The following is a 20,071-nucleotide window of genomic DNA, read 5'->3' as shown; positions in this document are numbered from 1 at the left end:
TAACTCACGCTTAACATGTGCTAATTCTGTTGTTATTTATTTATTAATATTTTAATAAGATTTTTTTTTATTAATAAGAAAAAATAATATATAAATATAATGTTTTTTATTTATTATTTCTTTAGCGATATATGTAAATATATAACTATCTGGGGTACCTAACAGTGAAAGATCGACCGCCGTACATGTACGGCGATAGCGCTCAAATTGCAAGAACTCGAACTAAACATAGACTCACTGATTTCGAGACAGTAATATCATTGTATCTGAATATATTATAACATAGTTTATTGTTCAATAAAATATATAAAAGTCACAGCACTCATCAAAATATATATTTTACAATATGAATAAAATATAAAAACATATATTTTAATTGCATTATATTTTACTGATTTATTTTGTTACATTACCTATATTTAATTATTTAATAAATTAAATTAAGATTCAGAACCACATAAATATATTTTTCTTATTTACAAGTCCCTAAAACAAATAGCAACGGGTAAATCCCTTAATATGAGAACCCCTAGAAATAGACATCGCCATAGACCTTTAAAAGCTAATCTATCAGAAGCTACAAAGAACGCATGGTTTGTTTAACTGTAAAAAAACGCATGCGCCACATACGCGTACATTAGAGAGGCGGGGATTCGCTCTATGGTTTAAATAGTTTTAATAAATCTGTTCACTGAGAGTAGTATTAAATAAAAATAAACGGTACATACTAGTTTTTAAAGTATGGTTTAAAGAATTAAATGGTTAGATAAAAGTTTTAAAATAATGCTATTGTATTTTTATTTTATATGTTACATAAATAGAGATAATTTTAAAATTGTAACTAAGTATAAATTATTGAGTGTTGTAATGTGTATTTATATATAACAGAATTTTAAAAATAAACCACAGAAATAAAAAAAACAGTTGGTTCTAAGAATAGAATAAAAAAACACCTTCGTCTATAATAAGACTAAAATTATTTTTATGTATTGTATTTTTAAAAAACCCATTAAAACACTATAATAAGTTTATTTTTAGCTTTCCTGATACGAAAACGAATGAAAACGATACCTTAAAAGTTTATTTTATCTCAACAAAATTTCTAAATTTAGCTGTTTAGACAGTTTTTAAATTAGCCCTATTATATTTTACTGAAGGTAAGAAAATATTTTCAATGGGTTTCCGGAAGCCAATTTAAAAACAATGCACTTTAAAATAATACTAGTAACTAGTGGCTATTATAAATGTATTTGAAGTAGGGAAACTTCTTTTGATATCACAGGACGAGAATTATATTTAACTTATCATCATTCATCAATGTAAACGACGACAGTTGAATATTTTATGGCTAAACCTTTAGAGTAAGAAATTAGTAGCATTAATATGGTTCATTGGTCGCAATGACCATGTTTAAGGATTCTAACGGCAAATGTTGAATGTGTGATCACAGGGTTTCCTCTACGTGTTTTTTTTATAATAGATGGGCAAATAATACTTATTTTTTTCAATTAAATATGCGCGTATCCTAAGAGTCTATGTTTTGCTTTATACTTTCACAATATATCTTATATATGTACGCAAATATGTATATAAAAAATGTGATAATAATGATATAGTGCATATGCACGTGTCTTGAAAGGGGGGAAACCAAAAATTTTCCACCCCTTTCTTCCTAATTAATATTTTATATTCACATTAAACATAGTACCTATATGTAAAGTTTTAGATATAATGTTGGTGAATAAAATTAAATTTTAATCAGACTCACCGTTTTGAATCCCCTGTACATGACTCTGATCTCCTGTCTGGTGAACTTGGTCTGCCTGCAAAGGTCGTCCAAAGCGACCGGTATCGGCTTCGGTACCCTGGTCGGCTCTAGCTCGTAGACGACCTCTTCGATCGGAGAATCCGGTGGCGTAGCCATGACGATCTCTTTCTTTTTGTATCTTCTTAATCACCGTTTGCACAAGTACACTACTACCATATTTTCCAATTCAAATAAAACTGAAAAGTTTCATAACACTGAAGAGAAGAGCATTATTAAAAGTCTTACACTCCTCAAAAAAGTTTATTTTTTTCACTACAATTTGTTTTAATGTCCTAATTAATCTAATCACGGTGCTATCTGAAAAGAGAAAAAAAAATAACGTTATTTTAGCGCTCATGGTCAAGAAATGTGTGCTTAAGGCATATGTCAGTTAGTTTATTGCTGGGGATGTGCCGTTCGAGTATCCGCTATAATAGCATATGAATATAAAGTAACGTGATTTATATGTGAAAATATGTTTGGCTCTATGTTAAAATTATGAATTTCAAAAATTTTAAAATAAAATTGATATTTTTATGAGTATAAATTTGTCAATAGTAATACGAATATAATTACGTTAAAATTAACACTCTAAAAGCTGTTGCACAACTTCCACTTGAACTGATAAGGCAATATTGAAACTCTTAATGGTATAAAAAAAAAAACTAGGAGATAAATATAATATAAAAGTAGGAAATTTAAAGAAACCAAAAATAAAAATAATTGGAATTTCTGAAGAATTAAAATATGATCAACTAAAAAAGTGTATAATGAAACAAAACACATGTGTAGAAGAAAACAAATGTTATTTAGAAGTAAAACATATTAAAAAAAAACAAATTTAATAAGTATGATGCTATTATTGAAGTAGATGTTACGACATTTAAAAATATAATGGATGTAGGCAAATTAAATATTGAATGGGATAGGTGTAAAGTATATGAAGACATATTCATATACCGTTGTTATAACTGTTATGGTTATAATCACAAAGCCAGTGAATGTAAAAATAAAAAAAATTGTATAAAATGTGGTTCGGAAGAACATTTAATAAATCAATGCAACAAAAAAGAAAACTGTGTGAATTGCTGTAGAGCAAATAAATTACTAAATCTTAATTTGAATGTGGAACACAACTCCATGGATAGAAATTGTTCAATTTATAAAAGATACGAGCAAAATTACTATAATAAAATACAATATAATATAGTATAGCAATTAAAAAAATCAAGTTCATATGGGAAACAAGAATCAGTAACTGGGATATTAATCAATGCACAAGGTTATTTAAAACATAAAGAGGAAATAGAATTAATTACTGAAAAGGAATATCCAATATTTTTAGGGTTAACTGAAACCCATATCACAAATGACATTGAAGAATTTGAACTAAATATTGGCAATTATAATATAATTAGATGTGATTCTAATTCCAGACATACAGGAGGTGTTATACTGTATATTAGAAATGATATAAAATTCAATACTATATTTAAAAATAATCAAGATAAGACATACTGGTCTATCACAGTTAAGATTTTTATTGAAAAAATTCCCATAATATTATGTATAGCATACAGATCTCCAAATAGTAATCCGAATATATTCATAGAATTTATAAATAATATTGCAGAATGGGGTTTTTTGATCAAATTTTGGATACTGTTTTAATTGGAGATTGGAATTTTAATTGGAACAAATGTGAAGATTTTTACACAGCAAAATTAGAAAAAATATCAAATATATTTGGTTTAAGACAATGTGTCAAAGAAAATACAAGGACTAATAATAGATCGAGCACATTAATAGATTTAGTATTTACCAACAACAAAAAAAAAATTTATTGTGAAGTAAAATCAACTCCAAGAATAACTGACCATTCAATTGTATATATTTATATAGAAAAACATAATGAACTTAAGTTTAAAAAAACAAAAAAAATTGATATAATTAAAAAAATTAATTTTAATAAATTAAGATTAGAATTACAAAAATGTGACTGGAATGTAGATAATATGGATGTTAATAGGATATGGAACAAAATTTATAAGAATATAGTAGATTGTAAAACAAAAAGTCAATATAATTTTAAAAAGGAATATCGTTACAACCCAAAACCGTGGTTTAATGATGATGTTAAAAATGCTATAAAGAAAAGAGATGAGTCATACAAAATTTTTCAAATATTAAAAACAGAACAAATAGAATATAAAGTCTTTAATGAAAAATGGAAAACATACACACAATGTAGAAATATGGCAGTCAAAGTATTAAGAATGGCTAAAAAGAAATGGTATGAAAAATTGATAGATGAAATACAAAATGATCCAAATAAGATGTGGAAATCAATAAAACAATTAATTAATCCAACTCAGAAAAACGACATAATAAAAATGGAAATTAATGGAAATATATATCAAGATCCTTATATAATGGCAGAAAAGATGAATACATATTACATTGAGAGCATAGAAGAAATTGTAAATTCAATACCAAGGATTAGTAATTTAGTACAATATAATAATAAAACATTAATTGTAAAATTTAGTAAATTTAAATCAGTATCATTAGATGAAATTCATAACATAATATGTAAATTTAAAAAAGGAACTAGTACTGATGAACTAGATATAAATATAATTAAAGAAACATGGGAAATAATAGGAACTAAATTAAATTATTTAATAAATAAAGCACTCTCATTAGGAGAAATGCCTGAAAATTTAAAGATTGCTACTATTGTACCTATACCTAAAATAAAAAATAGTAAAAAAAGTTGAAGAAATGAGACCAATCAACATGCTACCGTGTATAGAAAAAATAATAGAAGAAGTAGTAATCAAACAATTAAAGGAATTTATTACTTCTCAAAACATAATATGTGAACAACAATCGGGATTCAGAGAAAAGCATTCCACTGAAACTGCATTACAAGTAGTGATAAATGATTGGCTGTTGGCTAAGGATACAAACAAAATCATTGGAGCAGTTTTCTTGGATTTCAAGAGAGCCTTCGAAACAATAGACAGAGAAATAATGTTGAAGAAATTGGAGAGTATAGGTATAAGTGATATAGTTTTGAGATGGTTTAATAATTACTTATATAAAAGAAAACAAAAAGTTAAGATAAATAATGTATGTTCTGAAGAGAGGTTAGTGTATTATGGAGTACCACAAGGGTCTAAATTGGGACCATTGTTGTTTGTTTTATATATAAATGATATAGTTAATAACGTAAGAAAATGTAAAGTTCATCTATTTGCGGATGACACATTGATCTATTGCATGGGTGATAACATTGAAGAAGTTGTGAGTAATTTGAATGATGAATTAGGTGTGTTAGAGATATGGTTAAAGAATAATGTACTTAAATTAAATGAGAATAAAACTAAATGTATGTTTATTAATTATAAAAATGTGTTAGATGATAGTACCAAAATAGTAATAAATAACTCTAATATAGAAATAGTGGATAATATAAAATATTTAGGAGTAATTGTTGATACAAAATTAAACTTTAAAGAACATTGTAATTACATATTAAAAAAAATTAGTAGAAAAATAGGTTTATTATCTAGATTAAGAAATATATTAAGTATAAATACAAAAAAATTAATTTACAATAGTATAATATTGCCCCATTTTAATTATTGTGCAACACTATTAAATATGTTGAATAAATTAGATAAACAAATGTTGCAAAAATTACAAAATAGGGCAATGAGAGTAATCTTAAATAAAAATAGATTAACTAATTGTAAAAGTATGATTGATAGATTAGAATGGTTGAATGTTCAAGAAATATTGAGTATGAATGTTTTAGTATTTATATATAAGTTAGAAAATAATATGTTACCACACTATTTTAATAAGTATTTAATAAGAAATAAAGATGTACATAAATATAATACTAGAAATAGAGAAAATTTAAAAATAATTAAGTATAAGAAAACGAGTACGGCTAGGGGAATTATGTACGGAGGTTTTAATTTATATAATAGTCTTCCAAGAGAAATCCGAAACAGCAAAAATATAACGGGTTTTATAAATGGAATAAAAAAACACCTTCGTACATATAGAAATAAAATATTATAATATTAAGTCTTTATTATTGTATATTTTTTCTTTCTGTTATGTATTTTTTATATATTTTTATATATGTTTACTAAATTTGTTAGATGTAAAGATTAGCTATTAAGCTAAATAAATTAATAAAATAAAAATAAATAAATAATAAAATATGAGATATAGGCCATTAGTGTATTTTTGGATACAATTAAATAATATAACCCGTCACTAAACCGCTGAAAGCACTTGGCGCTATAATTGCATGATAAAATGAAGAAATACGCACGATGATGTACATTAAAAAGCGTTAAGCAACGAACATAGATAAGATAATTAAATATGAAGCATTAGTAAACCAGACCCTGACAGTTATTAAAAGAAAGTAAAGACACGACCGCCGACGTCTAATGTATACTATTCAATCACAACCCGAAAATAGCAATAGCAAAAATATATTTTTTTGTGCTACGACCTGGTTAATCTATTCCAGAAGCCATGATAAATAATTAAGAGCCCTAATGCATATCTTATTAATATCGTCAAATAAATATTTTTATAGAAAGTACAATTCTTGTGTACAAAGAAAACTTATAATTATTTTTGAGCCTTTTTTATAAGTGTCCAATTTTTGGTATATTCATCTCTAAAATTACACTTCTTCTTTGATATATTTTATTACAGGTTTATAAATGAGGTTACCTAAAAAAGTAATAATAAAAAGTAAATAAATTAAATTAAAAAGTAAATAGTTTTATTTATTTACTACGCGCCAGCTGTCTCACGCAGAATTTATGGAGAAAACGGGACAAAAACTAACGACAGCCCTATATGTAAGAGACGTATGGTAACCCTAGCTGTAAACGTACTCAGGGACGTCATTGGGCGGGGAGGGAAAGGTCAGGTGAGGGCATTTGCCACCACCTCTTTGAATTTTGGCATTATAATGCATGTCATTTAATGAAATAATATGTATCTTAATGAAATCCAAATATTAAAAAACGACCACTGAGTGGCCAAAAAATCGTTATTTTTTTCCCCCTCTTTTTTTATGTAAATAAAATATTCAATAAAAAATTTTAAATGTCCTTATGCGGTTAAAGTATATCTACCAGTATACTATAATATACACATCACTATAAAATTGGTAGCAATTTTTACAATAAACTTTTTCTACTTCAAATCTATAATTTTATTTGTTACTGAAAATTTGTGTTTTAAAATACAACGGTGGGCTTTAAATGGTTATTATTACTGTAATGCTTTATCATAAACATATTTTTGTTTTATCGTCTGGAGAAAGAATAACCAATTTATAAGGGATGGAGTTAGGTTATTATATAATATCATATTTGTGGAAAAAGCGAAAAATTGTCGCATTGTAGTGTTTTTATAAAAATAATTACAGAGCTTATGGTCGAATAAGGTAATCTTATGACAAATTTCATCGGAATTTGCTAGTGATGGTCATAATTAAATCTGGTTACAAAATATATTTTTGAATTATTTCCGTTATAAATCACGCTGACATATAAATGGCTGGAATTTTAGCATTTTGCTGTTTAATACATAACTAGAAAAAATGTATATACATATGTCAGTCTATATATTTTACATGTCATTATTTTTCTTACTGTAAAATAACATTGAAAAATTATTTACGCCGATCATCATAGTTTATTTTTTAACATTTCACGCATTTTTACGATATATTTCAAATGAATTCAATTTATAGTCGCAATTAATTGTGTTTTATATTTAAAAAAAATGCATAAAACGTTCATTTTATCGAGCATTACTCTCATTTTTTGTACCACATTATGTATTTTGATGAAACAGAAGACTTTTGCTTCTCATAGAGGTATTACGCTGCCCGTACAAAGTTAATCGAATTTTGGTTCGTTTGAAAGTGGTTTTAGTTCTTCGGACAGTTTGGCGTGTCCTATCGTGAAAGAGGCAATCCTCCTTTCTGTATTATTTTTCTTTGCTACGTTAGATACTTAAAAAGTTATTTTAATGTGGATTGTTCTAAGAAGGTATAAGACAGACATACGGTGTACATTTGCTTTTTTTGTATTAAATAAAATCGCACGTTTTCTACAAACATCGCCATAAAAAAAACTGTAAAACATCACTCGCTGAAAACGTCCCTATAAACTTTCGAGTTTTACAGGTCCGTTTTTGTGACACTGGTCCCACCCGGAGTACACACAATTACGTAAGTTTTGCCCTCTGGAGCATGAACGTGGCGTACATCATAAAACTCATGTTTTTCGCGAGAAGAGTCGCGAAATTCCGTCGGCGTCCCGGCGATTAACCATTCGCGGTAGTTCTGCAGGCGAATCTCGCAATTTAACCGGAGGATTATGAGTGTTATTGGAGTCCCCGAAAGGAAAACGTTTTACAGTTATCCCGGTGAAGATACGGGCTTTGTGGTTAAATGTCTTATCTAACGAGAAGTTCACGCTCGTCTCGTCTCGGCGCCGAGTGACGGGAGCACAAAAATAGTAGCGCGATTTCGACAGATATTAGAGTTATCGTTCGACATTTGAAGCTGCGTGTATATTTTATATGTATATAAACATCTGCACCATAAATATTAGCTAAATTCAAGACGTATAAATATTTGAATCGCGCGCGAGAAGATCATCATTACAATAGTGATGTGCAGAAACAATATATTTTAGTGGCAAAATTATCTGTACAAATACTCGATTTATATGTAAATTGATAGAGTAATATTAAATATTGTATTAGAATATTTAATATCATCGACTTAATAACCAAAAATTGAGTGCAAAATTCACTATTTTTTTTCAATACTTAATCAATGCGGATAGATTTCGCGTACAAGTACGCGCTTAAGCATCCTCCTCGCACTTAAGCATACTTTTATTCGAGAAGCACCCCCCCGCTCCGTTTTTGGTTAAGGACATATAATGCTTTGCACGGTCATACAGCAGTGAACTGTCTGGAATCTCGAAGGGGTATGAGAATATCTAATCCTTCATAAACCAAACTTGTCTCAAAGCTTTGAAAGTGTTACCTCCCCTTGTTTGATATCGGTATCCGGTAGTCTAAATATTGAATATATATAATAAGGTTTCCCTCTATTAAGTGCTAACACTTCTAAGGATTTCAAAAAATTCTGAAAATTATTTTAAATGTAAAATTGTTGTGTACTGCTAATTTATTAATAATAAAATGTAAGTCCACTGAAGAGTAAGAATAGGAAGCTTGTTGTTGCGGAGGCTATTCAATTTGTACTCGAGAGATAATAAATAACATTTGTAATGCGTACGACGCGGCTGTTCTTGCAGAAATTGCAGAAAACTATAAATCTGCATAAAATGCTTCAGTTGACACTTATGTCATAAAAATTAAATAAATAAATGCATTAAAAAAATACTACAAGAAACACGAACCACTATAATAAACTGTGCCTCCATTAATATTCTTAATTACGTTTACATTTTTTATTGGCGGTTTAAAATGTGGGCATATTAAAAATAAATGGGGTAATATAATGTATTTAAGTTGTTGTTTTTTTGCTCGTTTATTATGTAACAGTTTTTACTGTTCCGCAATTCTGGGAAGAAACCGCAGTTTTATATCGGCAAAAATAAACTAGAACGAACGAGGCTCTTCGATTCGACTATTTCCTATTGTCTTATACGTGTACATGCTTTTAAATTTTTCATCCTGAACAGGGGACTACGCCCGCGCCCGGGGAAAGTGGAATTGCGACCCTTAAATTTACCAAACTGACAGCGAATTTTGCAGAGAGGAAATGGATAATATTAAACAAGGTTTCGTTCTATATTTTTATTTTTTGCTCCACGGACACCAGGTGCACTCTATAAAAAGTAAAGTGTAGTGAATTAATTAGTTCACTTAACTCTAGCCACTTCATATTAAATATATCATAAATGTTATACAATTTATTTGTTTATATAATGAAAAATCTATCAAAAGGGGATATTGTTTTTCCCCGGCCCTATACATTGGCGGGTAATTTTCATCGGGTAAATATTTGCTCTCGCCTCTTGTGTGTGTACTTTTCGCGCCCGCGGAAATAGAAATCGTTGTTTACAGCCACAAATTCCATTGAATAAAATAAAAGCATATCCACGTGGCATAAAATAACTTCTCTTTACAAGCCGTCCAGATAATGTCGACCCGATTGCCTGTAACGCATAAACTAATCGGAACGAAAGGTCAGTAACGCGCTTCAAACACGCACACGTTTTCGGACGCGTCGGCTAAAAATACGCAATTAATGCGTGTCCCGAAATAGCGCCGACCTATTTTCGGTTAGCACTTTCTTAGCATCCGTTTTTTATTCTCCCTTTCGACGACCTAAACAATGCGATTCGCGTGCATGTGTTTCGGAATTAGGCGTCGATCTTTATCGTCGGTAAACCAGAAATTAAAAAATGTATACTTAATACATTAACAGCGAACCAAAGCTCAAAGACGTTCTCAATATTATTTATAAAAACAGAGCATTAGGTGATTAAATTGTCGTGTTAATAATTTTAAGAACCAATATTGGCCATAAAAACATTTGACAATGTGGACTATAAGGAATATTTTTTTTAAATAGTGTGTACCTTAACTTTTATAAAATTAAACATTTTTTGTTTTTCTTTTACCTTTATTTCTAGACAATTTAATTAAATATTGTAACCCTTCACCCCCACCTCGCTTCTTACATTAAACGAATGCTCATACAAAAAAATATAATAAAATTATTATAATAGTGAGTACAAATTTCAATTGCAACGATTGCCTAAACATTCAACATCTCTATTACGTCAAGCCCTTCTGTTATTTATAAGTATTCTTATAAATAACAGTTTTCGACGACGATAGATTTGTGCGTGTAGCGGTTAATATAAATTTTATTTTTACGCGTAACAGCATTTGAGATGTTAAATTAACAATTTGTGCAAAGATGAGAAGAAAGCTCAAAATAATTATCCTCGGTTAAAAATACGTAATTAAAGTGCGTCCCAAATTAGCACTGACCTAATTTCAGTTAGCGCCTCCCTGGCGCTAACCCTTTCGAAGGTCTAAAAAAATGCAATTTGCGTGCATGGATGTCGCAATCACGTGTCGATGACAATCGAGCGACGGGAAACACGGCCGCCCCCTCAATTATGCACGACATTTCAGTTTTTCCAGTGGAAAATACACATGTCGGCGCTAATGCACCGTTTCGAATGCACCGAACGAGCATGTCAATAATTCAACACAAAGCTCGGTTACTCTCTCTACGTGTGTGTATGATTTTTTTTACTCGTCATGCAACACAACAATGAATAGTTAACGGACAGGGTAAACGGTATTGGCGGTTAGTAAAAACGAGGTAGATCGCCCTATACCCATGGCGATAATCACTGATTTTAACAATTTTCCGTTTCGGTTCTCATTGGATTTTGCATAAGCGCTTAGTTAAGCGTGAAAATCTGTTGCTTTGTACGAATATAACACAAAGAGCGATGTGTTCAAATGCAACTAAGTCATGTATGTTCAAACACAACAAAAACAAATAAATAAACAATACATCGGGTAAATTAAGTTGATCGATATTTCAGAAATAATTTTCTTACAGCATCTATTTTTTTGAGAACTATATGTATCATTTTTAATTTTAATAAATTACGTACATAGTAACAATTTCGTAAAAAATGGAAAATTACGCAAATAATAACAATTGCAGAATTACGTAAATAAATAGTGAAATAAAAATATGTTTCGATAAATTTGGAGTTTTTTGCATTCAAGTATTATTGAATTATATTTCATTCAAGTATTATACATATTTTGATAGTTTTAATAAATTATAAGTTTTAATAAATGTAAATTATGCAAGTAAGTATAATTAGTTCTTACAACGTTGCAACTTTTTAATATATAAAATATAATAGTCAACTAAGATTATTATATTATAATTGGTAATTTACATTAATAAATCCATACATATATTTCAAAACATTCTAAGACTATTTAAATTTGTTTCACTATGCGATACAATTTACCGAGTCAGCTGATGCGCGTGAAGCTATATTTATCATTTTACGCGAACTACGGTATTTATGATACCCTTTCCCCATTTTTATTTTATACAAATTGATGGACGTGTTATCGTCGCTTACGGCCAAACATGTCAAAATTTTACATTAATCGAACTCGACTACCGAGAATATTTTAATTGAGAAAATTCGCACATATGCTAGGAATATTGGCCAAAAGCTCACACATGAGCGTCAGTTAGATGGGCGTTCGCCCAAATTGTAATAATTATACACAAAATAAAGCGAAAATTTTGCTCGCTATTAAATGGCGTCGAAATCTATCCTATCGGGAAAATATTCCCTGACGTATGAAAAATAAATAGATGAACACTCTCGCCGAAAATTATTCAAAATGTACATCAAAATCTGTCACAGAATTGCTTTGTTGCGGAACGCGAACGCCGAGTGACAAAATAATTTGGAACGGGTATTTCGAGGTTATGTTTCGTAATGGCCGTTCGTTTTCATAACGAAAAAACGGCAAGGGGTAATAAATTCGCTTTGATGTATGATTTTTTCAGACCAATATTGCAAGCGTTTCATTCAATTCGTTTTCAAAGGAGCTAGAATAACGGACGGTCATAAATCGTTTCAGCGTTGACAATCTCGCGTTGCGCTTAATGCAAAAATATTGCCAGAGGGCAAAATTATTGCGTTTTATTATCATAACGTGGTTTGTTTTTATTTGATTTTTAACCGCGAGTGGATTATAGCCGCAATTGTGCATCTTTGGTCTGAGCGGAGCCTACACTTTTTTCCTTTCATGAATTTTACAATAACGGAGAGGAAATTTGAATAGGGAAAACGCCGTAATTCGGAAACGAAGCTCACAAAAGAAAAAAAACACACTTTGGCATGAAATATGCTTTGCATAAACGTTGAACACTCGAAGAAGCTTACAAATGATGCCAATTGATAATCCCCCTATGACAGAAGTGGTGTGGGGTGCTTCTTTCGTATTCCTCTTTACAAGATTTAAGTTATGATACATGAGATAAATAAATAAACGTCGTTGTGCTACATATTCAATGAGAAAGCAGGGCTACCAACTTTTCACGCTTTAAAATAGAGACGCTTTCGCTTTTTACGCAAGAGGCATATAATTTGAATCGCATTACATTATGAGAATAATCCATGCTGTCAGAGATATCTGTTGACTAAATTTATATCGTAAATTGATCACTAATTAATAAGAACGAATGTTTCTATGCGACATGCAATTTTCCAAGTGCGTCAAAATTATTCAATACAGTACTTTAACTAAATAATATTTTTTTACTGCGCGGCATGACATATAAAAAACTGATATTTATATTCACTTATAATAAAAACAACACAAATTATAATAATCCATAATGCCAAATATATGTATCTATATTATAAAATATTGTATGCAGTATTCTAGAATCAACGCTGGATTTATATATTAACTATATCAAGACGACCCGTGATCTTTGTGACGAAATTAGTCACGTAAAATCCCATCCAATAAATTAATTTATTTGCTCCTTTGATCTCATTAAAAACATTTTTTTATTTTCTGTGTTACGCATGAAAACCGAGACAAATGAATAAAACAGGTACAAAAGCCTGAATTATACACTCAATATTGATTGGCAAATTTTACTGTTTTCGAATAGCCCTTTAATAGATACAGCGAAACACGCTCTTTAATAGACAACTACAAAAAGTCTGGTTCCGCCCCGAATTATCGTTACTGGTCAGATGATCGAGGAATAAAAGAGACTTTGCATTTTCCTCAATTCTAAACAATATATAAAACAGATCACGTCCGTATTGAATCACTTTAAGAAACTTCATCTAGAACTAACACTTTGCTTCTGACTTGAAATAAACAAAAGTTTAGACAAACTCGCACTAAGCGAGCCTTAAAAGCCCGAGAAAACCACAGCTTTCACATCTAGCTAGGCAATCATATAAATCTCGTGAGTTCAACCCAATCTTAGATACGATTTAAGAGACCACGTGACGTAGCACTACATATTTAAATTTAAATTAATAAATTAATTAAAGGAAAATCTTTTTAACTGTGTCTTTTTTAAATGCAGTTCAAAATAAAAAAAAACTACAGACTTGATTTTACATACAGATGTGAGATGGTAAAGCAGAAATAAATTTTTACAAAGATTTCAAGATATGTTGTGCGAAATCATTAATTTTCATGAAAAAAGAGAAGATAATCATCACAATTTGCAGCACTAAAATTGTCTGTATGACTTGGCATTATTGACTAATTTTACAGGAAAACTAAGTTTTTTTAATTTAAATTTAAAATGTTAAAACAGCACCGTCGTTGATTTCATTAATAGAATTTCTGGTTTTAAAAGTGAAGCTTTTCCTATGATCCAAAATCTCAAAGATAAACATTTTGACAGATATCCAAACATTAGTGATATTTACAAAGAAAATCATTTTACTCGAGAAAAATACATGTCCGAAATACAAAACGTCCTACAATATTTATAAAAAATATATATAATAATTTTAGAAAAAAATTAACTTTATAATAAAAAGTGCCAATGTCCACCTTAATCGAAATTTATTTTATTGTCGAAATGGATATTGCTGAGCATTCTCTAAAAGTTTCTTTAATGAAAAAAATCGCATAACCACGATTTTCATAAAAAAATTAAGGGAAAAATATCACTATTTTTGGAAAAACCGGATATACCACATTTATATTTAATGAAAAATGCTCAAAAACCATATGTCCACATTACAAACTTAGACAAATCCGGAGGTACAAAATTGATCATTCATTAAAATGGTGGATATAACTTTTCTGGGTCTTGGGAACGATTTAAAATTACTAAAGATATTGATCTTACAGACACAATAAACTTTTCGTGAGCATATGATAAAGCTATTCCTATGGAAGCGCAAAAAAAAATTTTTTAAGCTTAACAAAATACCTGCAAAATTCTGCCAATTCATTTTTTTATGAAAATTTACCATCAGACAATAAGACAATGAAATAAATTGAAATCACTAGTGAAGCTGTATCGAGTGATAAAGATAAATGCTATACATTTATAACATTGCTATTTTATTATTTTATAATATTTTTTTCCTATTTTAAGTGCAAAATCTAAATAAATATATTAAAAAAAATAAAGTTTTATTGAAAAATTAGCCAATGTAAGAAATGCTCAAAAAAACATATTTTTTTTTTAATCTATTTTTGTGTATTTTATTTTATTTCAAATATAAATTTATTATGTTTTAATATTTAAAATGTATTAAATAAAGTATTTCCCAGTAATCAAAGAAGAAAATTAGTTTTTACTTTCTTCTCTAAAAAAATATTTTTGTGACATTTGTTTTTCTACAAATAAGGTCTTCGAAATTTCGAAATTTGCTAATATGTGAGAAGGGGGGGGGCCACCTATACCTGCTATATTTTTTAAAATATCATGATTCAATAAATTCAAGTGATTTTTCAGCCTTAAATTATACTAAATAACCATATTATTAGGCTCAAAGGTTTATGGCCCAATGAGTACTGGTGATTTTCTTGATGACTTCTATAGAAGCCATCTGCGGTGAAAGGGTTAATTGAAACTCTTGTTCAATGTATTACATTATCAATCTATTCAAGCATAGCTTGGATTTTGAATCAAAAGCAAATTAATTTACAGAGCTGTTTAATAAAATTATTGCTTTGCAATATGATATTTATTAGAAAGCCAGGTATTTGAACAAACATTTATGTGTTTTGGTTTTCGTTCTTAAGTAAATCAGCATTTTTGCAACTTATAATATAAAAAAAAATCTTATTTTTAAAAAAAAATAAATGTACAATCTGTTCATTAAATATTAATTGCTTATTTATTTTATTTTATTTTTTATCAAATCATCCGTTGTAATCTGACAGGCGTAAACCCAATGCTTTACAACGGGCAAATCTGTACCAACTGAGAAAATAAATCAGAAGTAAATAGTAACCACCAGACTGAAAGTCTAAGAATCAGTGACATTTATATTATTAATTATAAATTATGATCTGCTATACAATAAATCATAAATTTCAATAAATGTCACTCCTGCTGGGGCCGGTTATTTTTAATAATAGCGCATTTTTATAAATTAAAATTCGAGAACCGCTGCCGGGGCTCGAACCCGCAACCTCAGAGTTACTAGTCTGAGACGTTACGCACTTATGTTTATTTTATATTGGTTCGGTGATTATTGCGCAAAAATTCTGATTATAAATGAGCAATATATTATACATAACTCCATATTTAAAAACTAAATAGATAACTTGAAAATAGTAAAATAAAAACATAGCTCAATTTTCTTGATATGAAATGTTGGTGTTTAACTTAAGATTGTGGAGGTAGCAGTTTTTTGAGCATGTGTATTTCGATTAAAGGTACAAGATCACATTGTTAAGTAATTTTCACCCAAAAGTGGAGTTGGAAAATGTACACTTTAAGCCATCAATACATGTATATTTATGAATACATCAATATATATATATGTACATATATAAAAAATACTGTCTGTATAATATATATAACATATGTTAATACGATTTTAATTTAAAACTATTCTGCAATTATATTAGTAATATTCATAGGCAGTTGGAATTGAAAGTAAAATATATTTGACAATCAAACAATCACCTATGTTCAGAATTTTCGCTTGCGCTATAATCCGATCACTATTTATGCTCTTAATATGAAAATAATTTATAATTTGTCTATTCCATAAAAAAATCCATTTAAAACCTAAAATTAAAATAGTTGATTGCAATCCTGAATCACTTATTTTCAGATCTTGGTCTGTCGTTGTAGCAATATCTACTCGTATGTGTTAACTGTCACATCGTTGTAATGCATTGTGTTTTACAATACTTATATCCGAGGAACATACTTCAGAAAAAATAGTTTATAAATACAAATAAAATATTTATGAGACTAAATATGCAGAACATATTTTATAGAAGAACTTGTACAAAGATAACATGTGATACTGAGGTAATAACAATGTAATGAATCTGTTAACAAATAATGTATTTAATACGTTTATTTGATAGTTCAATTATCAAGTGTGTTTTAACCTTTATATTTTCATTTAAAATAAAACGATTATATTGCCAAAAACTTAAACGAAACGTTATCTCGCTGTTATAGAATAAAATTACTATGGAAATTCATCACTGTGGGGAATGATTAATTATTGCCATTTATTAAACGAAAAAAAGTAAGTTTTTTGTGAAAGTGTGGCAGTAAAGATCTGATGAACAATTTAATTTATATGCTATTGTAATAAAACGTTTTATATTGTGAATATAGAATGGTTAAGGTTAAAAATTAATGGCTCATAGAATATATGAAATCCTTGCATTTAAATCGTAAAAATTATCGTTATAAAACGTGAAAAAATATATATTTATCTATATACATTTGTAGGTTATATGCTATTTTTTATATTTAACCAAGATGTATGTCTGTCTTTAAATTCCTGATTTTTTTTTTGTTTTCTGGAGCGATTCTAAACTCACATAGCAACCCTAGACAGAGTCGTTTCGCAGCAGAGAAAAGTGAAATTGGAACCGGTGAATTATAAATGCCATCCATTCTAGCGACTCTCGCGTAGCGATTCTTTTTTCAATTCCTCCAGATATTTTATACAGAGAGAAAGAGAGAAGGGGTCGACGCAATTCTTAACTATCAGAAGATATTGGACGAACGAAACGCGGGTGGTACCTACATTACAGGTGGGCGAAATTAAATCAGTCACCTCACAAGCAATTTTTCGAGAATCGGGGGGTGTTAATTTTTAATCCACTAGTTGATTCACGCGGAGGTGGCGACGGACCGTCTCGCGCTGTCGCGGAAAACTCGAACGGCACGGGGTGTTGCAAGGGTGCGGCGCAGGGTGACGCGCTGGGCACTCTTCGCCGGGGTGATTTGTTACGTTGGTCGTGCTATGATGTCGACGGCGACTGGAGGTGGAAACGCGTGTCGCCGGCCATAGTACATGCGTTCGGGGGAACGCGTTCCGGAGACTGGCGGCCGCGGCCGGCTCCGCTCCGCTACTGACCTACCCGGCCAGCTTGCGCTCTCAGGTCTGCCACACCTAAACATCGCATGGCGCGTACAGCAGAGCGCAGTTGTGGGGGTGACGAATTTTCCGATGAATTTTCCGGGATCGATCAGTACAAATTATATATAAGGGCTAAATATTCGATATTTGAAAGGGAATATATTTATTGTATGGTTTGTTAGCTGTAACAATTTTCTTCTTTAATTTACATTGAGATATACATATTTTTTGGGAAGCGGATAATATGAAGGACAAAGTCTTGGAAGAATAAAACTTTTTTTTGATTAACTAGCCCTGTCTTTTTCGAAATATTTCTGTCAATAAACTAAAAGTCAACCATATATCAGATTGTTCCATAGGCGTTTTTTAAGGTGCGTGTTAAATGAGTTAAAAAATAAATTATTTATACAATTATTATCCACACGACTCGAAAAATAATGTATTTTTAGAAGCAATAAATTCTTCAATATCTGTTTTTGTAAAATATTTCTTTTCATCTACGAACTATTACAGAAGAATGTGTATTTTTCATTGAAGTTATATTTTCACTAGTGAAGTCTAAATACATTTTCACTAGTAGATATATACTTCATATGAAATATAACTTCACTGAAAAATACACATTCACTGTACCATTTGTACATCACATGTAAATAAATAATGATAACTATGTAAATTAATATTTTACTACGTATGAAAAAGTTAAAATCATATAATTGTACAAGCACCTGCCATATAAATTATATTTTTACTGGCAAAAATATATATATATCTACTAGTGAAAATGTATTTCAATATGATTTCACTAGAATAACATTCAAAAAAAAATTTTCGGGTATAGATAAAAGATTTCTTATAGATTTTATTTGAAGGATAACCCAAAAAATCAGGGAAGGAGGCAAAAGTTGGTTAGTCAGTGAACAAAAATATAATTCAACTGATATATAATTCACTAGTGAAATTATATGCTGCTCTAAAATGCCTATGAAACTTAATTTGCCAGTTGCGAAACGTCTATTTGCTGTTCAAACCCAAACCCAACTTTATGAAAATTAAAACTTTCATTAGTTTAGGTTCAAAATATTTTTCTCAGTTGAAAATAAGTGAAAAAATAATTACAGACAGATATCGTATCTCGCAATTTTCTCCATAGTTAGTCTGCTTTTCAATACTATATAATTTTTAAAAAATATGCTAGCTATCCGTACCGATATTACTACGGACTTCTGATGTGAGAGTATTGGTTAAGGTGTATTCAAACCGAATTTTGGTCAATAGGAGAGGGCAACCGAGCTCGTTACCGAGCGTTCCCACTGCAACGACACCGATACGATTTTATTGCTTTTAATGTGTATTAATGACATTTGACCTATTGTTAATAATTTGCTTTAGTTAAGCTTCCTTCATTCGGCTCTCACTTATTATAAAAAGTCTTAATATGAACGCTAGAAAACCAAGCGTTTCCACTGCGACGGCACGATTTTATTGCTTTTGACGTGGATTTTAAACGGGAACCCCGTTAAATCTGGTCATTTAATTAAATACTATGAATCGTAATGAAATGGAAATATTAAAAAAACAAACACTTACTGATCAGCTTTTGCCCCGCCCCTTAAGATTATTTTACTCCACTGCCTTTAGCTTGAGCGGACTGCCTCCGGTGACTCCTACTTGGGGGCGGCATTTTCGCGATTGAATGGCCTTCCGTGTAGTTTGGTTCTTTAATGTATGCGCTAAAATATATAAATATATATCTATGCTTGTTTGAAAACAAATGTTTTTATGACCCGGCCGATCATAAAATGCCGTTCCTATAAATAAAAATAATTTGGCAAGTTTTTTTGGAACTGGCAAAAATTGAAGTTAGATCAGATGTTCCCTATTATTTGTTCAAGTCAAGCACGTACTAAAATAATGAAATGCCTAATAACCATTAACATATTTCATCAAATATAAAACTGTTTTGCATATTTTTTATATGCATATAATATGTGAAGGGTATGTAGCGTAGCTAGGAAAAGGGGGTGTCAAAAGGGATGCCATTTTT

General features: G+C 29.8%; 1 protein-coding gene across 2 annotated transcripts in view; it reads right to left on the bottom strand.

Moving 5' to 3' along the window:
* LOC148226994 (A-type potassium channel modulatory protein KCNIP1) overlaps nt 1–18,050 on the bottom strand; it is a 90,782-nt gene extending 72,732 nt beyond the window's left edge. Inside the window, exons 1-2 of one of the 2 annotated variants that reach the window (XM_088202281.1) lie at nt 17,896–18,050; nt 1,769–2,125 (exon numbers count right to left, since the gene is read on the bottom strand). In XM_088202281.1, the coding sequence (XP_088058407.1) occupies nt 1,769–1,924 (156 nt within the window). In that variant the 5' untranslated portion in view covers nt 1,925–2,125; nt 17,896–18,050. Of the gene's footprint in view, nt 1–1,768; nt 2,126–17,718 lie in introns of both variants that reach the window. The other variant, XM_088202282.1, reaches the window with a different exon arrangement.
* Nucleotides 18,051–20,071: the final 2,021 nt, after the last annotated feature.

Source organism: Plectrocnemia conspersa, unplaced genomic scaffold (assembly GCF_051122295.1).
Source record: "Plectrocnemia conspersa isolate PC_06_02 unplaced genomic scaffold, ASM5112229v1 ptg000013l, whole genome shotgun sequence".
In the NCBI taxonomy this organism is placed as follows: Eukaryota; Metazoa; Arthropoda; class Insecta; order Trichoptera; family Polycentropodidae; genus Plectrocnemia; species Plectrocnemia conspersa.
The sequence above is the reverse complement of the archived record's forward strand: the minus strand, read 5'-3'. Positions and strand labels throughout refer to the sequence as shown.